General features: G+C 41.2%; 1 protein-coding gene across 1 annotated transcript; it reads left to right on the top strand.

Annotated features, from left to right (window-relative positions):
- Window positions 1-4,130: 4,130 nt before the first annotated feature.
- aamp (angio-associated, migratory cell protein) lies at window positions 4,131-12,317 on the top strand. The gene is made up of 11 exons (XM_030074172.1): window positions 4,131-4,453; window positions 4,763-4,903; window positions 5,009-5,128; window positions 5,906-6,045; window positions 6,717-6,861; window positions 7,165-7,248; window positions 8,028-8,143; window positions 8,952-9,046; window positions 10,468-10,558; window positions 11,255-11,409; window positions 11,724-12,317. The coding sequence occupies exons 1-11, from the start codon at window positions 4,363-4,365 to the stop codon at window positions 11,797-11,799; spliced, it is 1,254 nt and encodes a 417-aa protein (XP_029930032.1). The 5' UTR covers window positions 4,131-4,362; the 3' UTR covers window positions 11,800-12,317.
- Window positions 12,318-13,332: the final 1,015 nt, after the last annotated feature.

The raw sequence follows: 13,332 nt of genomic DNA, 5'->3' as shown, positions 1-13,332 counted from the left end.
CGATGCCGTGGAGCTAAAAAAGTTCAGGGAAAGAAAAGAGAGCGCAAAGACCCATAAAGAGTTCTTGTTAAAAAGCAGCAGAGTCAAGACTTCTTACAACAGAGCCAGTTAGTCTAAAACTTTCCATCAAAGGCTCACTGAGCTGCATGGAGTAATTACCTTTCACACAGCAACAGCTTCCAGGCCTTATTAGTGATACTGTTTGTGTGTTGTGTGGCTGACTCAGAGGGTGTTTGTGTGTTGTGTGTGTGTGTTTGTGTGTGTGTGTGTGTGTGTGTGTGTGTGTGTGTGTGCAGTCCTGTTAACTTGCATAGGTGTGTTTGCATATGCGCATACTGCAAAAAATCTCCATCCTAACAAGAAATTTAGTCTCGTGTTCAGAGTTAAAATCTTGTTTTTCTTCAAAGTGAAAAAAATCTGCCAGTGGGATGAGTTTCCAGTAGCCTATTTTCTTGTGTCAAGTGTCATTTTCTTGATCCTAGTGGTCTGATCTGCCTTATTTCAACATATTTATACTCGTTCCCTGAAAAATTCATGAATGAAGTGCAAATGCATTGGAAACAAGTGGGATTATCTCATCCCACTGGCAGATTTTTTACATTGTTTGAAGAACAACAGGATTTTAACGCTGAGACTGAATGACTCAAGATGGAGATTTTAGACGTATTTATATACATGTGCTTTTATAACATGTCCTCTCTATGTGTGTGAGAGTGTGTGCCTGTGCAGCAGCAGCGGCGGCACCAAGGAGTGTCCTCCTTTTCAGACGTAAACCAGCTTGCTGGAGTGATAAACCAAGAAATGTTGTTATGACGGGTCGGTCCTACTTTCTGCTGTCCTCAGGACGGCAGAGAGAAGCCCACCCAGTGTGCTGTTACACCGTGTCTGTGTGAGATTGGTAAAAATAGAGCTGGGATGACAGATAAAAAAAAAAACAGAAACCCAGAGATGAGAAAGTCAGCGATGTGCTGCTATACACCAAAACTTACTTCCTGTCACTTCAATTTTACATTAAATTGATCTCCTCACCATTAGGATTTGGAATCAATTATCAGTCTCTGTTAGTTTCATGCACTGCAAAAACATCTCCATCTTAACAAGTCATTTAGTCTCATATTCAGGGTTAAAATCTTGCTTTTCTTAAAGCAAGTGAAAAAATCTGCCTGCAGGATGAGATAATCGCACAGTTTCACTTGTGTCAGGAATTTTCCAGGGAACAAATATAAATCTGTTGAAACAAGGCAAAATAAGGCAGATCAGCCACTAGAATCAAGAAAATGACATTTGATTCAAGACAATTCTGGAAACAAGTGAAACTGTATTGGAAACAAGTGGGCTTATCTCAATCCACAGGCAGATTTTTGACTTTGTCTGAAGAAAAACAAGATTTAAACCCGTAATAGACTAAATAACTGGGTAAAATGTAGATTTTTTAAAAAAAAGTTATGATTAAAAAACGATAACCGTCCAGTCAATTGGTTGATCCGTTCATCAACTCTCATGGAAAACATGTTCAGACATTTTTGAGATGTCCCACTGACAGACAGACAGTCAAAAGTATTTTCGGAGCACATTTTTTAAATTCATTTCATTATTAAAACATGTAAATTTATTCTTCTTTTAGAGCCTTAATGTATCCCAGAGTTTCCCCAACCGTTAAATATGTGAAGTGGGTCACGGTACCTTAAAGAGCTGCTAAGCCACTTAAAAGAATTTCATTAGTTTGGGTTTCATTAGAGAGTTTTAGTGTCCCATGCTGGTCTAAATGCGGTTCTAGAGGCTTTTCCACCCTTATAAGAGTACAGTTTGGTTAAAAAAAAACAACAGATCCCTATTCATTTTTGGTATCAAAATGCTCAAAATATAAAGGAACAGAACACTGGCCACCTAAAAACTTCATGTCCTTCAAAAGCTCACATCATTTGAACCCTACTATCCATTATCTAATAAAACACAAATGTCAAAAAAACTGTGTATTGGTATAAGGTTAAAATTCCCAAATTAATTTGATAATGGCAGGGGCTTTTAACTGATGTAAATAAGAGCTGAATGCGCTCTTTTGTTGGCCAAAACACCAGAAAAGCTGCTGAAATACAGAAACAGCCTGATAAAATAAAGAGGAGGTATAACCAGCATCGTAACTAATGTCATCTAATTTTCCAATGTGAACGTCAGATCGCCTCTTCCAGCACAACTCATAACCGAGCGGAGTGTTTATAAATCTTTCAGTCACTGCAGATTTAAAACATTTAAATAATGTGCGCCCTGATGTTTCCAGGTTTTACCACATCATGAGATGGTTGTATTTTTCCACAGTGGGGTTGAAATGGAGGGCCCAGGCAGCCAGTAAAACTTATTTGGGCATGCAGTCCGCAAGCCATGCCAGCAGCATATAGCACGAGACATAAAACCCCAACCAGAAAGCCTGAACTAGACAAATTATGTTAAGTGTTCATAAAATGTCTCTGGCCGGTGAACCTGAGATGGAGAGATTGGGAAAGAGAAGGAATCTCCTTTTAACAAATGAAATACCACTCCGCACTCAGAAATACACAACATTTTCAAGTGTAACAAATGTTTTTAAGTGCAGTGTCCATCCTCTTTATAGTATTTATTTTACTTTCATATTTACTGGATGTGTGCTTGGTGGGTATCTTCAATCATTATTAATTGCACTGAACAGTGGCACCTCTAATTTTGTTGTACTTTTACAACAACGATAAAGGCTTTCTATTCACTTCTATTCTAGTCTATTCTCTTCTCATAATTTTCATCCTGTTCAGCACTGTAACAAATATGTTTGAATGTTAACAACTAACGGTGTAACACTGCAAAAAATCTCCGTGTTAACGAGTCATTTATTGTCATTTGAAGTGATCAAACCTTGTTTTTCTTCAAATAAGGTTATAAATCTGCCATCTTGATGAGATAATCCCGCTGGTTTCCACTGCTCATCAACGTGTTTCCAGAATTTTCTTGAACCAAGTGTCATTTTGTTGATCCTAGTGGGCCAATCTGCCTTGTTTCAATGTATTTATACTTGTTCCAACAAAAAAAAAAAAAAAAAAAAAAAAATTGAAACATGTGAAAGTGCACTGGAACCAAGTGGGATTATCTCCTCCCACTCGTGATTTTTCTCACTTTGTGTGAAGTAAAGTCAGATGTAAAGACTGAATATGAGACTAGACAATTTAAAGCTGAAGCTGAGCAGCTGAGCAGCAGACTCCTGTATCAGATCATCACCCAATCCTCTAGTTTATCTATCCTGTACACTTCTCTCCAGCCTGGGCTTGCTGTCCGTTCTCGGTGATAATCTACTGATCAAATGGGGATACGTGTACCGCTCCGGATACACTGGAGTACTGCACGGGGAGAGTTTTAAAAAAATGTTCATCTAAAAAATATGAGTCACCCATGATGTCTAAAAGTTCTTGAAAGTGTCAAATGTGTGGTCAGAGGTCAAGTTCAGGTTCAAGCCAAGTGATTTTACACATATTTACATAACTTTTTAGCTTTGTTTGCACAACACAAAATCACAAATAAGTAGTATGTACAAATTTAATTGTGGTAATAAAATAAAAAGTCTCTTTACGAAGATTTATACACATTTAAATAGTAAAAACAGTGCATAAAACGTAGCTAAAATAGAAACTGAAGACATGCGAGCCCATAAGAGCCCTAAGGTTGACTTTTTAGAGCTTTGTTGGTGACTTTAGGACGTTAGAGTGAGTTTTTTCCCTTCAAATATATCTCCAAAGACTTACAAAACTTCAAGGTGAAAGGTTGCGGGTTCAAATCCGCACACAAGCGGCTAGCACGCTCCTCGGTTTGGGCAAGGCACTTCACTCCTAACTGTCCCTGCCAAAAAAAAAAAAAGGTTGAAAACATAAATTTTATTTGATGACAGTGTGTATGAGGTTGATAAACATACTTAAGGGTGGATAATGGTTTACAAACGTACCTCTAGTGATTCAAAAACACCCGAAATGCGTCAAATTGATTTAGTTTTTTAAACTCTTTCGCACAGCCGTTGCGTCGTCCAGTTCGCTCATTCGTTGTTATGCCGCCATCTAGTGGACACTGCGTGAACGTAAGTGGCGCGCGACGCTGCAGCCACGTCATCACCGCGCGACCGAGTCCCCGCAACATGTGAAGAAAATATGGGGACGTTGTATTTTGATTTTTCACCTCGACTTGACACAGCCAAATGCGACCTGAGCGACTGAACTTGTAACTCCGAGACACAACACGACTCTATAGGCAGCTGACGACCGGTGGTGCAGCTGTACTCGCTCTGTTGTACTTTTCTCTTGTTTTTTCTCCCCCTCTCCTTACTCGAGTAGCATTTAGCTTGCTAACAACATGGATAACCCCGAGGAAAATGCCGTGGAGCTGCACGGAGATGAGGAAATTATTGAAGTCATCGACCTCAACGACGCGGAGCAAGGTCCTGGTAGGTGGCACTTTAACTCCTGATTAAAACTCATTTTCTGACAACTTGTAGCTTTGAGCACACGTTTGACACCTGGTATCAAACTGTGCATTTGTTTTGGGGAGCTGGAAAAGTGTTGTCAAATGTTATCATATTTACATAACGATATGATGACAATATATCATTCAGCCTCATAATCAACTTCAGTCAAGATGGTCAGAGCTAGTGATGCTTTTGACAGTTTTAGTGTCACCAGCCCAAATTTCCTTTTCCTTGTTAGTAAAGCTGACACGCGTCATCTGTCTTTTTCTATTCTCCTGCCGCCTAAAGATGACTTGGCTGATGAGCTGGAGGACGTGGACTTTGAGGATCCTGGGAACGGAGAGGATAACGAAGGCTGGGAGACGGAGGACGAGATGGAGGCCGAGGCAGAGCAGGATGACAGCGAGCTCACCTTCACCAAACACACCGGTACCGAGCTCAGCGCCCGACCTTTTCCCTCGTTGAAAGTATTTTTGGACAGGTCCAGCCTGCTGAAGGTGTGACTTGTCGTTCTGCCTGTGTCTCTTCCCCCAGGCTCTGTGTTTTGTGTGAGCTTGGATCCCGTGACAAACAGCTTGGCGGTAACGGGGGGAGAAGACGACAAGGCCTACGTGTGGAGGGTGAGCGATGGAGAGGTTCTGTTTGAGTGCACCGGTGAGTGTTGGACGAAGACAAGAGCGCGCATTCACAACCAGTCATTATCGCTTTGTGTTGTTCATTAGTTATCATTTTTATTTCGTTTTGTTAAGTTGTGTTTTCAATGCAGTTTAGTTTCCAGAGTGGGTGTTTGCACGTTTCAGTTTATTTTTTATTGTTTAAAAATGTTCAGTTTGTGTTTCTCTCAGTAAACACCAGCACCAACGCCTCCTCATGCTGCTTGTGTTGACACATGTGACCAAACTGACAGAGTCTAAAACTAATAAATAAACATGTTCTGTATATTTTCACTATATTTCAGTTATTTTTGTAAGTTCACATTTTCACTAACTAAAATGCCTTTTCACACCTAGTTTTAGTTTTCAGTTTCGTTTTAGGTAACCACAATAACCTTGTTCACAGCAAGTGTGTCTGGGACAGGTTTTTCAAACTCTGGTGTGTTTACGTAAGAGGAAGTGAGAACAATGCCATGAGAACTCGGGTATCAAATAGCCACATTGAGCTCATCTGAACATGCGAGTCCTCATCCTCTTCCAAGCAAGCCATGGTTTGGAAGTGAGAGCATAATTAAACCAACCGAAGGCAGCTGCAAAATGCATACTTTTTTTAGATATAGAGAAGCAGATAACAATGTGAAAGAAAACTGCGTTCTGGATCAAAGGGAACAAGCTGTACGAATGATTGCGTCCTGAAATAAAGCATGCCACAACCAGACAAAACAGGTGAATCCGTGGATCGTCTACTAAAAACTTCCTGGTCATCTGGTATCCACAGGACACAAAGACTCTGTGACGTGTGCCGTGTTCAGCCACGACTCGTCCCTGGTGGCGCTGGGCGACATGAGCGGCTTGATAAAGGTTTGGAAAGTGGAAAGCAAAGAGGAGATCTGGTCCTTCGAAGTGGGCGACCTGGCGGTAAGGGCTTGTATGGTTTAGCTGTTTGCCTGAAAAAGTCAAGCCAAGACATTTTTTTTTTTTTTTTTTTGAATTATACTCATTGCATAATATGTGGGTGTGCCAGTTTTGGCTGATATTGCCCCATCAACACTATATCAATACTGGCAAGTATACTTTAGAGAGTAAAACAAACAAAACAAAGTAGTTTGACATTTCTGTTTCACAATACCACCCACCAAAACAAGCATATACTGTTACTTTCCCTCAACAGTTGTTTGTATCTCAACACATAAATCCTGTACTGTGCAGGCCCCTGTGTGTGAGTGTGTGTGTGTGTGTGTTTATATGCATCTGCAAGCACTTGTGTAAATCTTTTTATAGGGACTGGTGGAATTTATGTAGACGTAAGTAAGGGTGACTGTCTCAGCCAAGAATTTCTGCTCTTGCTGAGGAACGAGAATGATTAAGCACTCGCCTCTTCCTCATCTGTCACTGCCAAGGTGCCGTTGAGCAAGGGATTTAACTCGAGATTATTCTTACATAGGAAAATGTGGTCGCTGTGGGCGATTTTCAGGTGTGCATGTAATTGGATTTAAAAAAAAAAAAAAAAAAAAAAAGATCTGTGTGTGTTTCTGCTTGTCAGCAAAACCGCCGTTAACGCCAGGCTGTCTGCTCTGCTTCCTCCTCAGTGGTTGGAGTGGCATCCCTGCGCTCCGGTGCTGCTGGCGGGAACAGACGACGGCAACATGTGGATGTGGAAGATCCCTGCAGGAGACTGTAAAACCTTCGAGAGTCCCGCATGCCAGGCCACCAGCGGCAAAGTCCTGCCTGACGGTAAGAGGGAAAAGTAGAGGAGGGTGGGCTATTAAACCAATTTTCACTTTTTAAAATGGAGTTGCAAAGAGTCTTACAGTAGTTGACAGTAAAAAATAAAAAGGCAAAAAGAAGCATTTAAAGTGCCAGACATGTATTAAACCCAGTGTCACGGAATTTTAAATAGACAAATGCAACAAGGATAATGTGGGTAAAAACTTGCTCAAAATTCACATTAGTCTGTAAAAATAGCCGTCTTTGACTTATGAATTTGCTCAAATCCAAAAGAAACGCTTTTATTATTATGTTGTTGTTTATTTGCAGGTAAACGGGCCGTGGTGGGCTACGAGGATGGGACGGTGCGGCTGTGGGACCTGAAGCAGGGAAATGCCATCCATGTCATTAAAGGTCAGTCTGGCAGCTCTCTCTGTAGTCACATTGTCCTGTCACATTTATATTTATAGGCATGTAGCCGACCTCATGTCCAGAGTAATATAAGGTTAATGCGGCAGAGACTGAGCCTCAAGTCAGATGGATCATGGAAGAGCGAAGTGCTTAGAAAAGACACGAGGAGAGAGTTAGAGGGTATTTTTATTTTCAAGATAAGATCAAGTTGCATGAAGTGGAGGAAGAGAGACTGGGGGAGAGGATGTGATTCATTCGGGACGGTGACGTCTGATGTGACTCTGCAGTTCTGTCTGGAGTGGAAAAGTCATTTCATCATTTAGAGCTGGGAGACAGAAAAGTCAAATTAAAGCAGAGGTCACTGTGGAAGTCTGGCTTACGTGGGTCCTGCACTTTATAAATAATACTCATATGGTAAACAGTTGCACTAAAAAGCTCTTGACTCTTGAGAGTACAAGTTATATTTGTCCTGTCTGCCCAAATTCATTTCTGCTAACAGTTAATGTCACAGGATTATACAGGAAATGACAAAAGATTTAAAATATTTGACACAAACTGTCTCCTTAACAGCAGAAAGGGAGCAGTCTGTTCAGGGAAAGACAGATTCAGTATTGTTTTTATCTTTTCTTCCCTTTGGTATTTGTCAGATTCCAGCAATTGAGTTCTGATTTTCATGGCCCTTCTGCCGTGCACTTGTTCTCTATGATTCTTGGCACACCAATCATGTTTCCTTGGGCAAAATTCAGCACAGTAGGTCATAACCATCGTGTCTCTTCTGACAGGCCAAGACGGACACCAGGGGGCGCTGACCTGCCTGGCGTGCAACAAAGACGGCTCTCTGGTGCTGACCGGCTCGGTGGATGGCTGTGCCAAGCTGATCAACACCGCCACAGGCAAGGTGAGCGCCAGGATAAGGGCTCAAACGATTCCTCGAGGAACTCAGATAACATGATTACTAAAAATCCTCGATTCATATTCTCTGCCTCGGAGCTTCATTTCATCTCTAGAACTCTATACAACAGGCTGTGGAGCGCACGGACGATAATTACTGTGACACGAACACGCGATTTGACGCATTGCAAACTATAATAGGGAGATGCACAACTTTTTTTTCCAAGTGCCCCCAAGTGGCTAACCCTAACCTCACTGTAACCCTAACCGTAACCAACCGTAACCAATGGAGGCGAGTACTTGCCAATCACAGGCGGAGTAAGGCAGGTCTTCATGGAATGTTGGTCGGGTAAAAAATGAGAAAGAGAGAAAAAACACAAGCGAAGAAGAGGCAGGCTTTTCTAGAGCACTGCAGAAAGTGTGTAAGCTATGGGACCAATAGTGACTACAACCAGTGTTTCCACTGCCAGGGACTGACTGGGACTGAGCATCTCTTCTCTTGCTGATACTGTCAGTAATCACTGGCTGCCCCCTGTGACTGAGGCATGCGACCTGTGAGAGATAATAATGCTTCTGAAATGTTCCCACAGTACCAGCCATTTCCCCCGTGAAGTGAGCCAAAAGTTTTGTGCTATTTAAAGAGAGTAAACAGAGGCACCGTCACTGATGACACACAAAGAACTGCATCTTAATCTTGGGATTAAAAACCATCCACGTTCTGTTCACCATTGCTTGTGCATTGTGGAAATGTTGCTTTGTTGTTTGTGACTTTGTTGTCCTGCAGTTTACAGTCTGTCTTCCGCATGTGTTTAAAGGTGGTTGGAGTGTTTTCTGTGGAAGGAGGGAGAGCAAAAGGCTCCAAAGACGAGGAAGAGTCCAACTCTGTCGAATCTGTGGGATTCTGCAACATGTGAGTGGAGATCTAATGTTACTCGTATTCACAGAAATGAAAAATTGTCTCACACAGCATGAGCTTTTGTTCAGCCACAGATTTGTCCTAGATTCTCTGATGTGAAAAGATATTTCAGTATCAAATTGTTTAGATGTCATACTTGAACACTGGCATATAAATTCAAAGTGGTGAGAGTGGTAAAACGTAATATTGGAAAAAGTATTCATACTTGGTTGTTTTATTGCAACATTTTCTAGGCAATTAAATTGTAGTGAAATTAAACTATTTGTCATTTTGCTGAGGAGCCCTCTGAAAAAGTCAAAATGAAATGAAATAAAATAAAATAAAAATAGTCACTGTAGTCATACCCAGTGAATCCAAGTGATGCCATATTAATTTTGAAAGAGATACAAAATATTCTATCCATGGTGAAAAATAAATCAGACGCACAACAAAAATGGACTGTAGTGTTCTTTTAACATAACTAGACCAGTGTTTAATCCAGCCAATGTAAAAAAAGATGAAAAATTGCAGTTCCTGTTGCACAAGGTAATGTCATGAATTCAACAAGGTGCTGACATAAAACACCTTTCCAACATGGTCTTTGTTACCCCAGTGTCATGAGGCCTCCTGGAGTGCTTCTTTTCACATTAATTAAAAAGCAAACGATGAGGTTCACTCAGGTTTGCTCAACCTTTTGTCCGGTCTCAGCCAGTTGTACCCCAGACAGTTTCTAGTGTACATTTCCAGTAATTTCACCTCTTAAATCCACTTCAGTCGTGAAGGGCATCCATGGATGAAGAGCAGGATTTGAAAAGCCTTTATTTCCCCTTGATGTCAAAATTGAGTATATTTTTACCTATTCACCAAGGTTTGAAGGACCGGAAAGGCCATTTAGTGGATGTAAATGCAGTTTTTGGAGAGGCAGCTGAAGGGTTCTTAGCTCTAACTCAGGATGACGGTGATGTGGACTTGCCTTTTTTTTTTTTTTTTCCTCCCAGAATCACTTAAATAGACAAAGGAATCAGTGATAAGTAAGACATAAGCAGTCCCTCATGGATAAGATTACTATTGAAAAACAAAACATCTAGCAGTAATTTGATGTTATTTAATGCCCTCTGGCAATTCATGGTACGGCACAGTGCAGTAAAAATAGGGACACATTAATAAATAAAAGAAAAACACTTAGTAGATTAAAAATTAATAATAATTGCCCATGACAAACTGTAAGCAACAATTCTGAAAGTGTATTTTAGTATCTGTGTCAGTAACTAATAATAACCCATCAGTAATATATGAAACCCGCTACATTATACATTCAGCATGTTTCCCTGAGTCAATATATTGCATATTTTCACTTCTCCAACTTAATGATTTGACTTTATGCCATGGAAATCAGGAGTCAGTCAGTGGTATAAAGTCTTTGTGTGTGTTTGCAGCCTGCCTCTGATCGCTGTGGCCTACCTGGACGGGACCCTGGCCATATACGACCTCTCCACACAGGGCCTGAGGCACAAGTGCCAGCATGAGGTAACCATCATTAGACTGTGTGTTAAGTGTGTGTGTGTGTGTGCGTGTTGGCGGAGGGGGGTTCATATGTTTAGTTTTACATCTGTGTGAGCATAGGCAGGTCGACATACATCCTGCCATGTGCGCCCCACTTTGTTTGACTCTGGATGCTGTATGGAGGCTCTGCAGTTGCGTCACATATTTCTTGGCTGTGCACAGATAATGTATAAATATGTAGGCAAACTTAACAACTATGATATGTGACCAGGGGCCACTGCTAACATGAGCTTCTACTAGATGTGTCAGCTAGTTTCAGCTTCCCAGCAGCCATTTTGACATGAAATAGCAGGGTAAACACAGTGCTCCTGTTGAAGTGAATTAAACGGCTGGTTTGTTTAGGTCTAACAGAGCCAGGGCACACGTGTTGTTCATGCTCGCTCACTGGAAAGACTCTGGCACGCTGAAATGGACCAGAACTTCAATAAATTCCATTCCAATTAATTCGTTCCAAAATTCTGAGTTTTGAGTTGAATTGAACGCAGCATTGATCAGATTTATGAATGGCTTTAAGGACAGTTTAAGGATTCAGTTGTGATCACAAAGTCGTGCTGAAATGTTCACAGCCATCAGTGACTAAAAGCTGAGGTCCTCCAATATGTGCGCCACTCACCTGAGAGCTCTGTGTGTGTGTGTGTGTGTGTGTGTGTGTTCTTCCAGGCCGGCATTGTCCACCTGCAGTGGGAACAGTCTTCTTCGGTGGTGTCCACCTGCAGCTTAGACGGGGTGCTGCGCTTATGGGACGCCCGCTCCGGCAGCATGGTGTCTGAGTTCCGCGGCCACACCGCCGAGATCCTCGACTTCACCCTGAACAGGTAGGACTCAGCTCCACGATCAGCTGGAGGAAGATAACAATAAACTTCATTTTGTATTAGTTGGTTGTCAATAACGGTTTTACTTTAAAAGTTCTGATTTGATTTTGAATAAACAGCTGCTGAAAATGCTGCTGCTCAAGGAAAAAGTGCTCTCTGCTCACAGCTTCCCATGTTAGATAATTTTATATTTGATTATTTATTGTTATAACTGATATCTAATAGTATTTACATGAAAGAGTTAGATTTTGCAGGGATATTTTAGGTGTTTGTAGCGTGAGAAATCATTTGAACTTCTTTCCCTGTCCCCCCTGCAGGGAAGCGACTCTAGCCATAACCGCTTCCGAAGACAACCAGGCGAAAGTCTTCTGCCTCCAAAGACCTGACCGGTAAAGAGGGGAAGGCGAGGAAGGGGACGAGAGGAGGGATTTTAGCCGAGGACAGATTCACACCCAGAACTTGCCACCGTTGATCAGACTTTCTTGTTCTCTGCCACTGGAGAGCACGTTTTTCTTCTTGGGGTTTCTAAAAATGTCCTCTTGTGTGGTCTCACCATCTTATCTGACTGCCTTTTTAGGATTATAGCAGGCAGCCGTGAAATGATGTTTTTTTTTTTCTGTGCTCTTTAACACTTCAGTTGTGTTTGATGTAGCTTGTCAGGGTGTCCTGGGTTTTGCCGTTTTTGTTTTGGTGTCTTTTCGAACCTGGCAGCCACATCAAACCCACTTAATTGAGTTTAGAAGGCAAAGAAGTTTGTGCGTTTTGGTTTTGGTCTGGTTTTAATGACAGAGAACAGACCTGCAGGGTTTCAAAGATGATCCTTCAAAACAAAATAATGGGTAATGGGTCTTCATTACTTTATTTCAAGTGTGCTATCGTACAGGAATCCAGATTAAACGGAGTGAAATTCACTGTGATGTATTATATCCTGTGTGTTTGACTTGCCAATCCCTTTTGATGTCTTGTCCTCCTGCAATATTTTACAGATAATGTCCTGTTATACCCCATATGATGAAGCTCCTCGGATTTTTTTTCCCTCATAATCAAGTTTGTTGTTTGCTTCCAGGAGTGAAGCAAACATTAGGACTTGATTGCTCAGACTCTTGTGTGTTATTCTCTGACGGTGTGTGTGTGTGGTCTTCCAGCTCTCAGACAGCCCGCTCTGTCAGGAATGATCTCGACAGATTTTAATGTGAACTCAAATTGTAAATACGGTATTATAATTAACATCCTTTCCTCCTGGCGACCAGCAAAACACGTTTTCAAACTCTGACTCGTATTTGTGACTTCTTTGATTCCTGTCATCGGCAGCACTAGAAATTAATCTATTCTTGCCCTTTGTGTCTTCATTATTTAGGCACTGCCGTATCACACACGACATAAAGATGCATTATGAAGGAGTTCATTTTTTTGGAAATGTGAGAAGGACATGAGGCATACTCTGGGAATTCAAGTGGCACTTACTTTGTTTAGATTCTTTTCAAATCAGTTTTTCCCCCGCAGTGATTCAGTCGTAATTTAGCTTTGTTTTATGTACTTAAGGTGGGCAGAGAAAAGCAAGGAGACCATCCTGAAATATTACAGTCAAAACACTGTATGAATCAACAAGATTATATAAATATGTGAAATTCTATGATGTTAAGATTTCCAGATGAAGTGGTTGAGTTTGATGCATTATATATAACACAATATAAATGGATAAATATTTCCCTTTAAATCAGGCATGATGTATTTAACCTATTAGGCGCTGTGGCATAATAGTTGGAACAAAAAGACAAGAGTAAAGATGCAGGAAAATCCAAATACATTTTCCCTCTGATTAATGCCCACTGTAATTTTTCTGCATTTTATGGGATACAGATTTGAGCATAAGGCCTTTGGTGCCCGACAGATCTCATTAAAAGCTTTAATATGACCTGTCGAAGT

The sequence above is a fragment of the Myripristis murdjan genome, chromosome 2 (genome assembly GCF_902150065.1).
Source record: "Myripristis murdjan chromosome 2, fMyrMur1.1, whole genome shotgun sequence".
Classification (NCBI taxonomy): domain Eukaryota; kingdom Metazoa; phylum Chordata; class Actinopteri; order Holocentriformes; family Holocentridae; genus Myripristis; species Myripristis murdjan.
This window is presented reverse-complemented; position numbering and strand designations above follow the sequence as displayed.

What these genes read in the sequence shown, in the direction of transcription:
- aamp (XM_030074172.1), top strand. Translation starts at nt 4,363, where the DNA reads ATGGATAACCCCGAGGAAAATGCCGTGGAGCTGCACGGAGATGAGGAA. An exon ending in CACCTTCACCAAACACACCG is followed by an intron (nt 4,904 to 5,008) that starts GTACCGAGCTCA and finishes CTCTTCCCCCAG; the next exon opens with GCTCTGTGTTTTGTGTGAGC. An exon ending in TCTGTGGGATTCTGCAACAT is followed by an intron (nt 9,047 to 10,467) that starts GTGAGTGGAGAT and finishes GTGTGTTTGCAG; the next exon opens with CCTGCCTCTGATCGCTGTGG.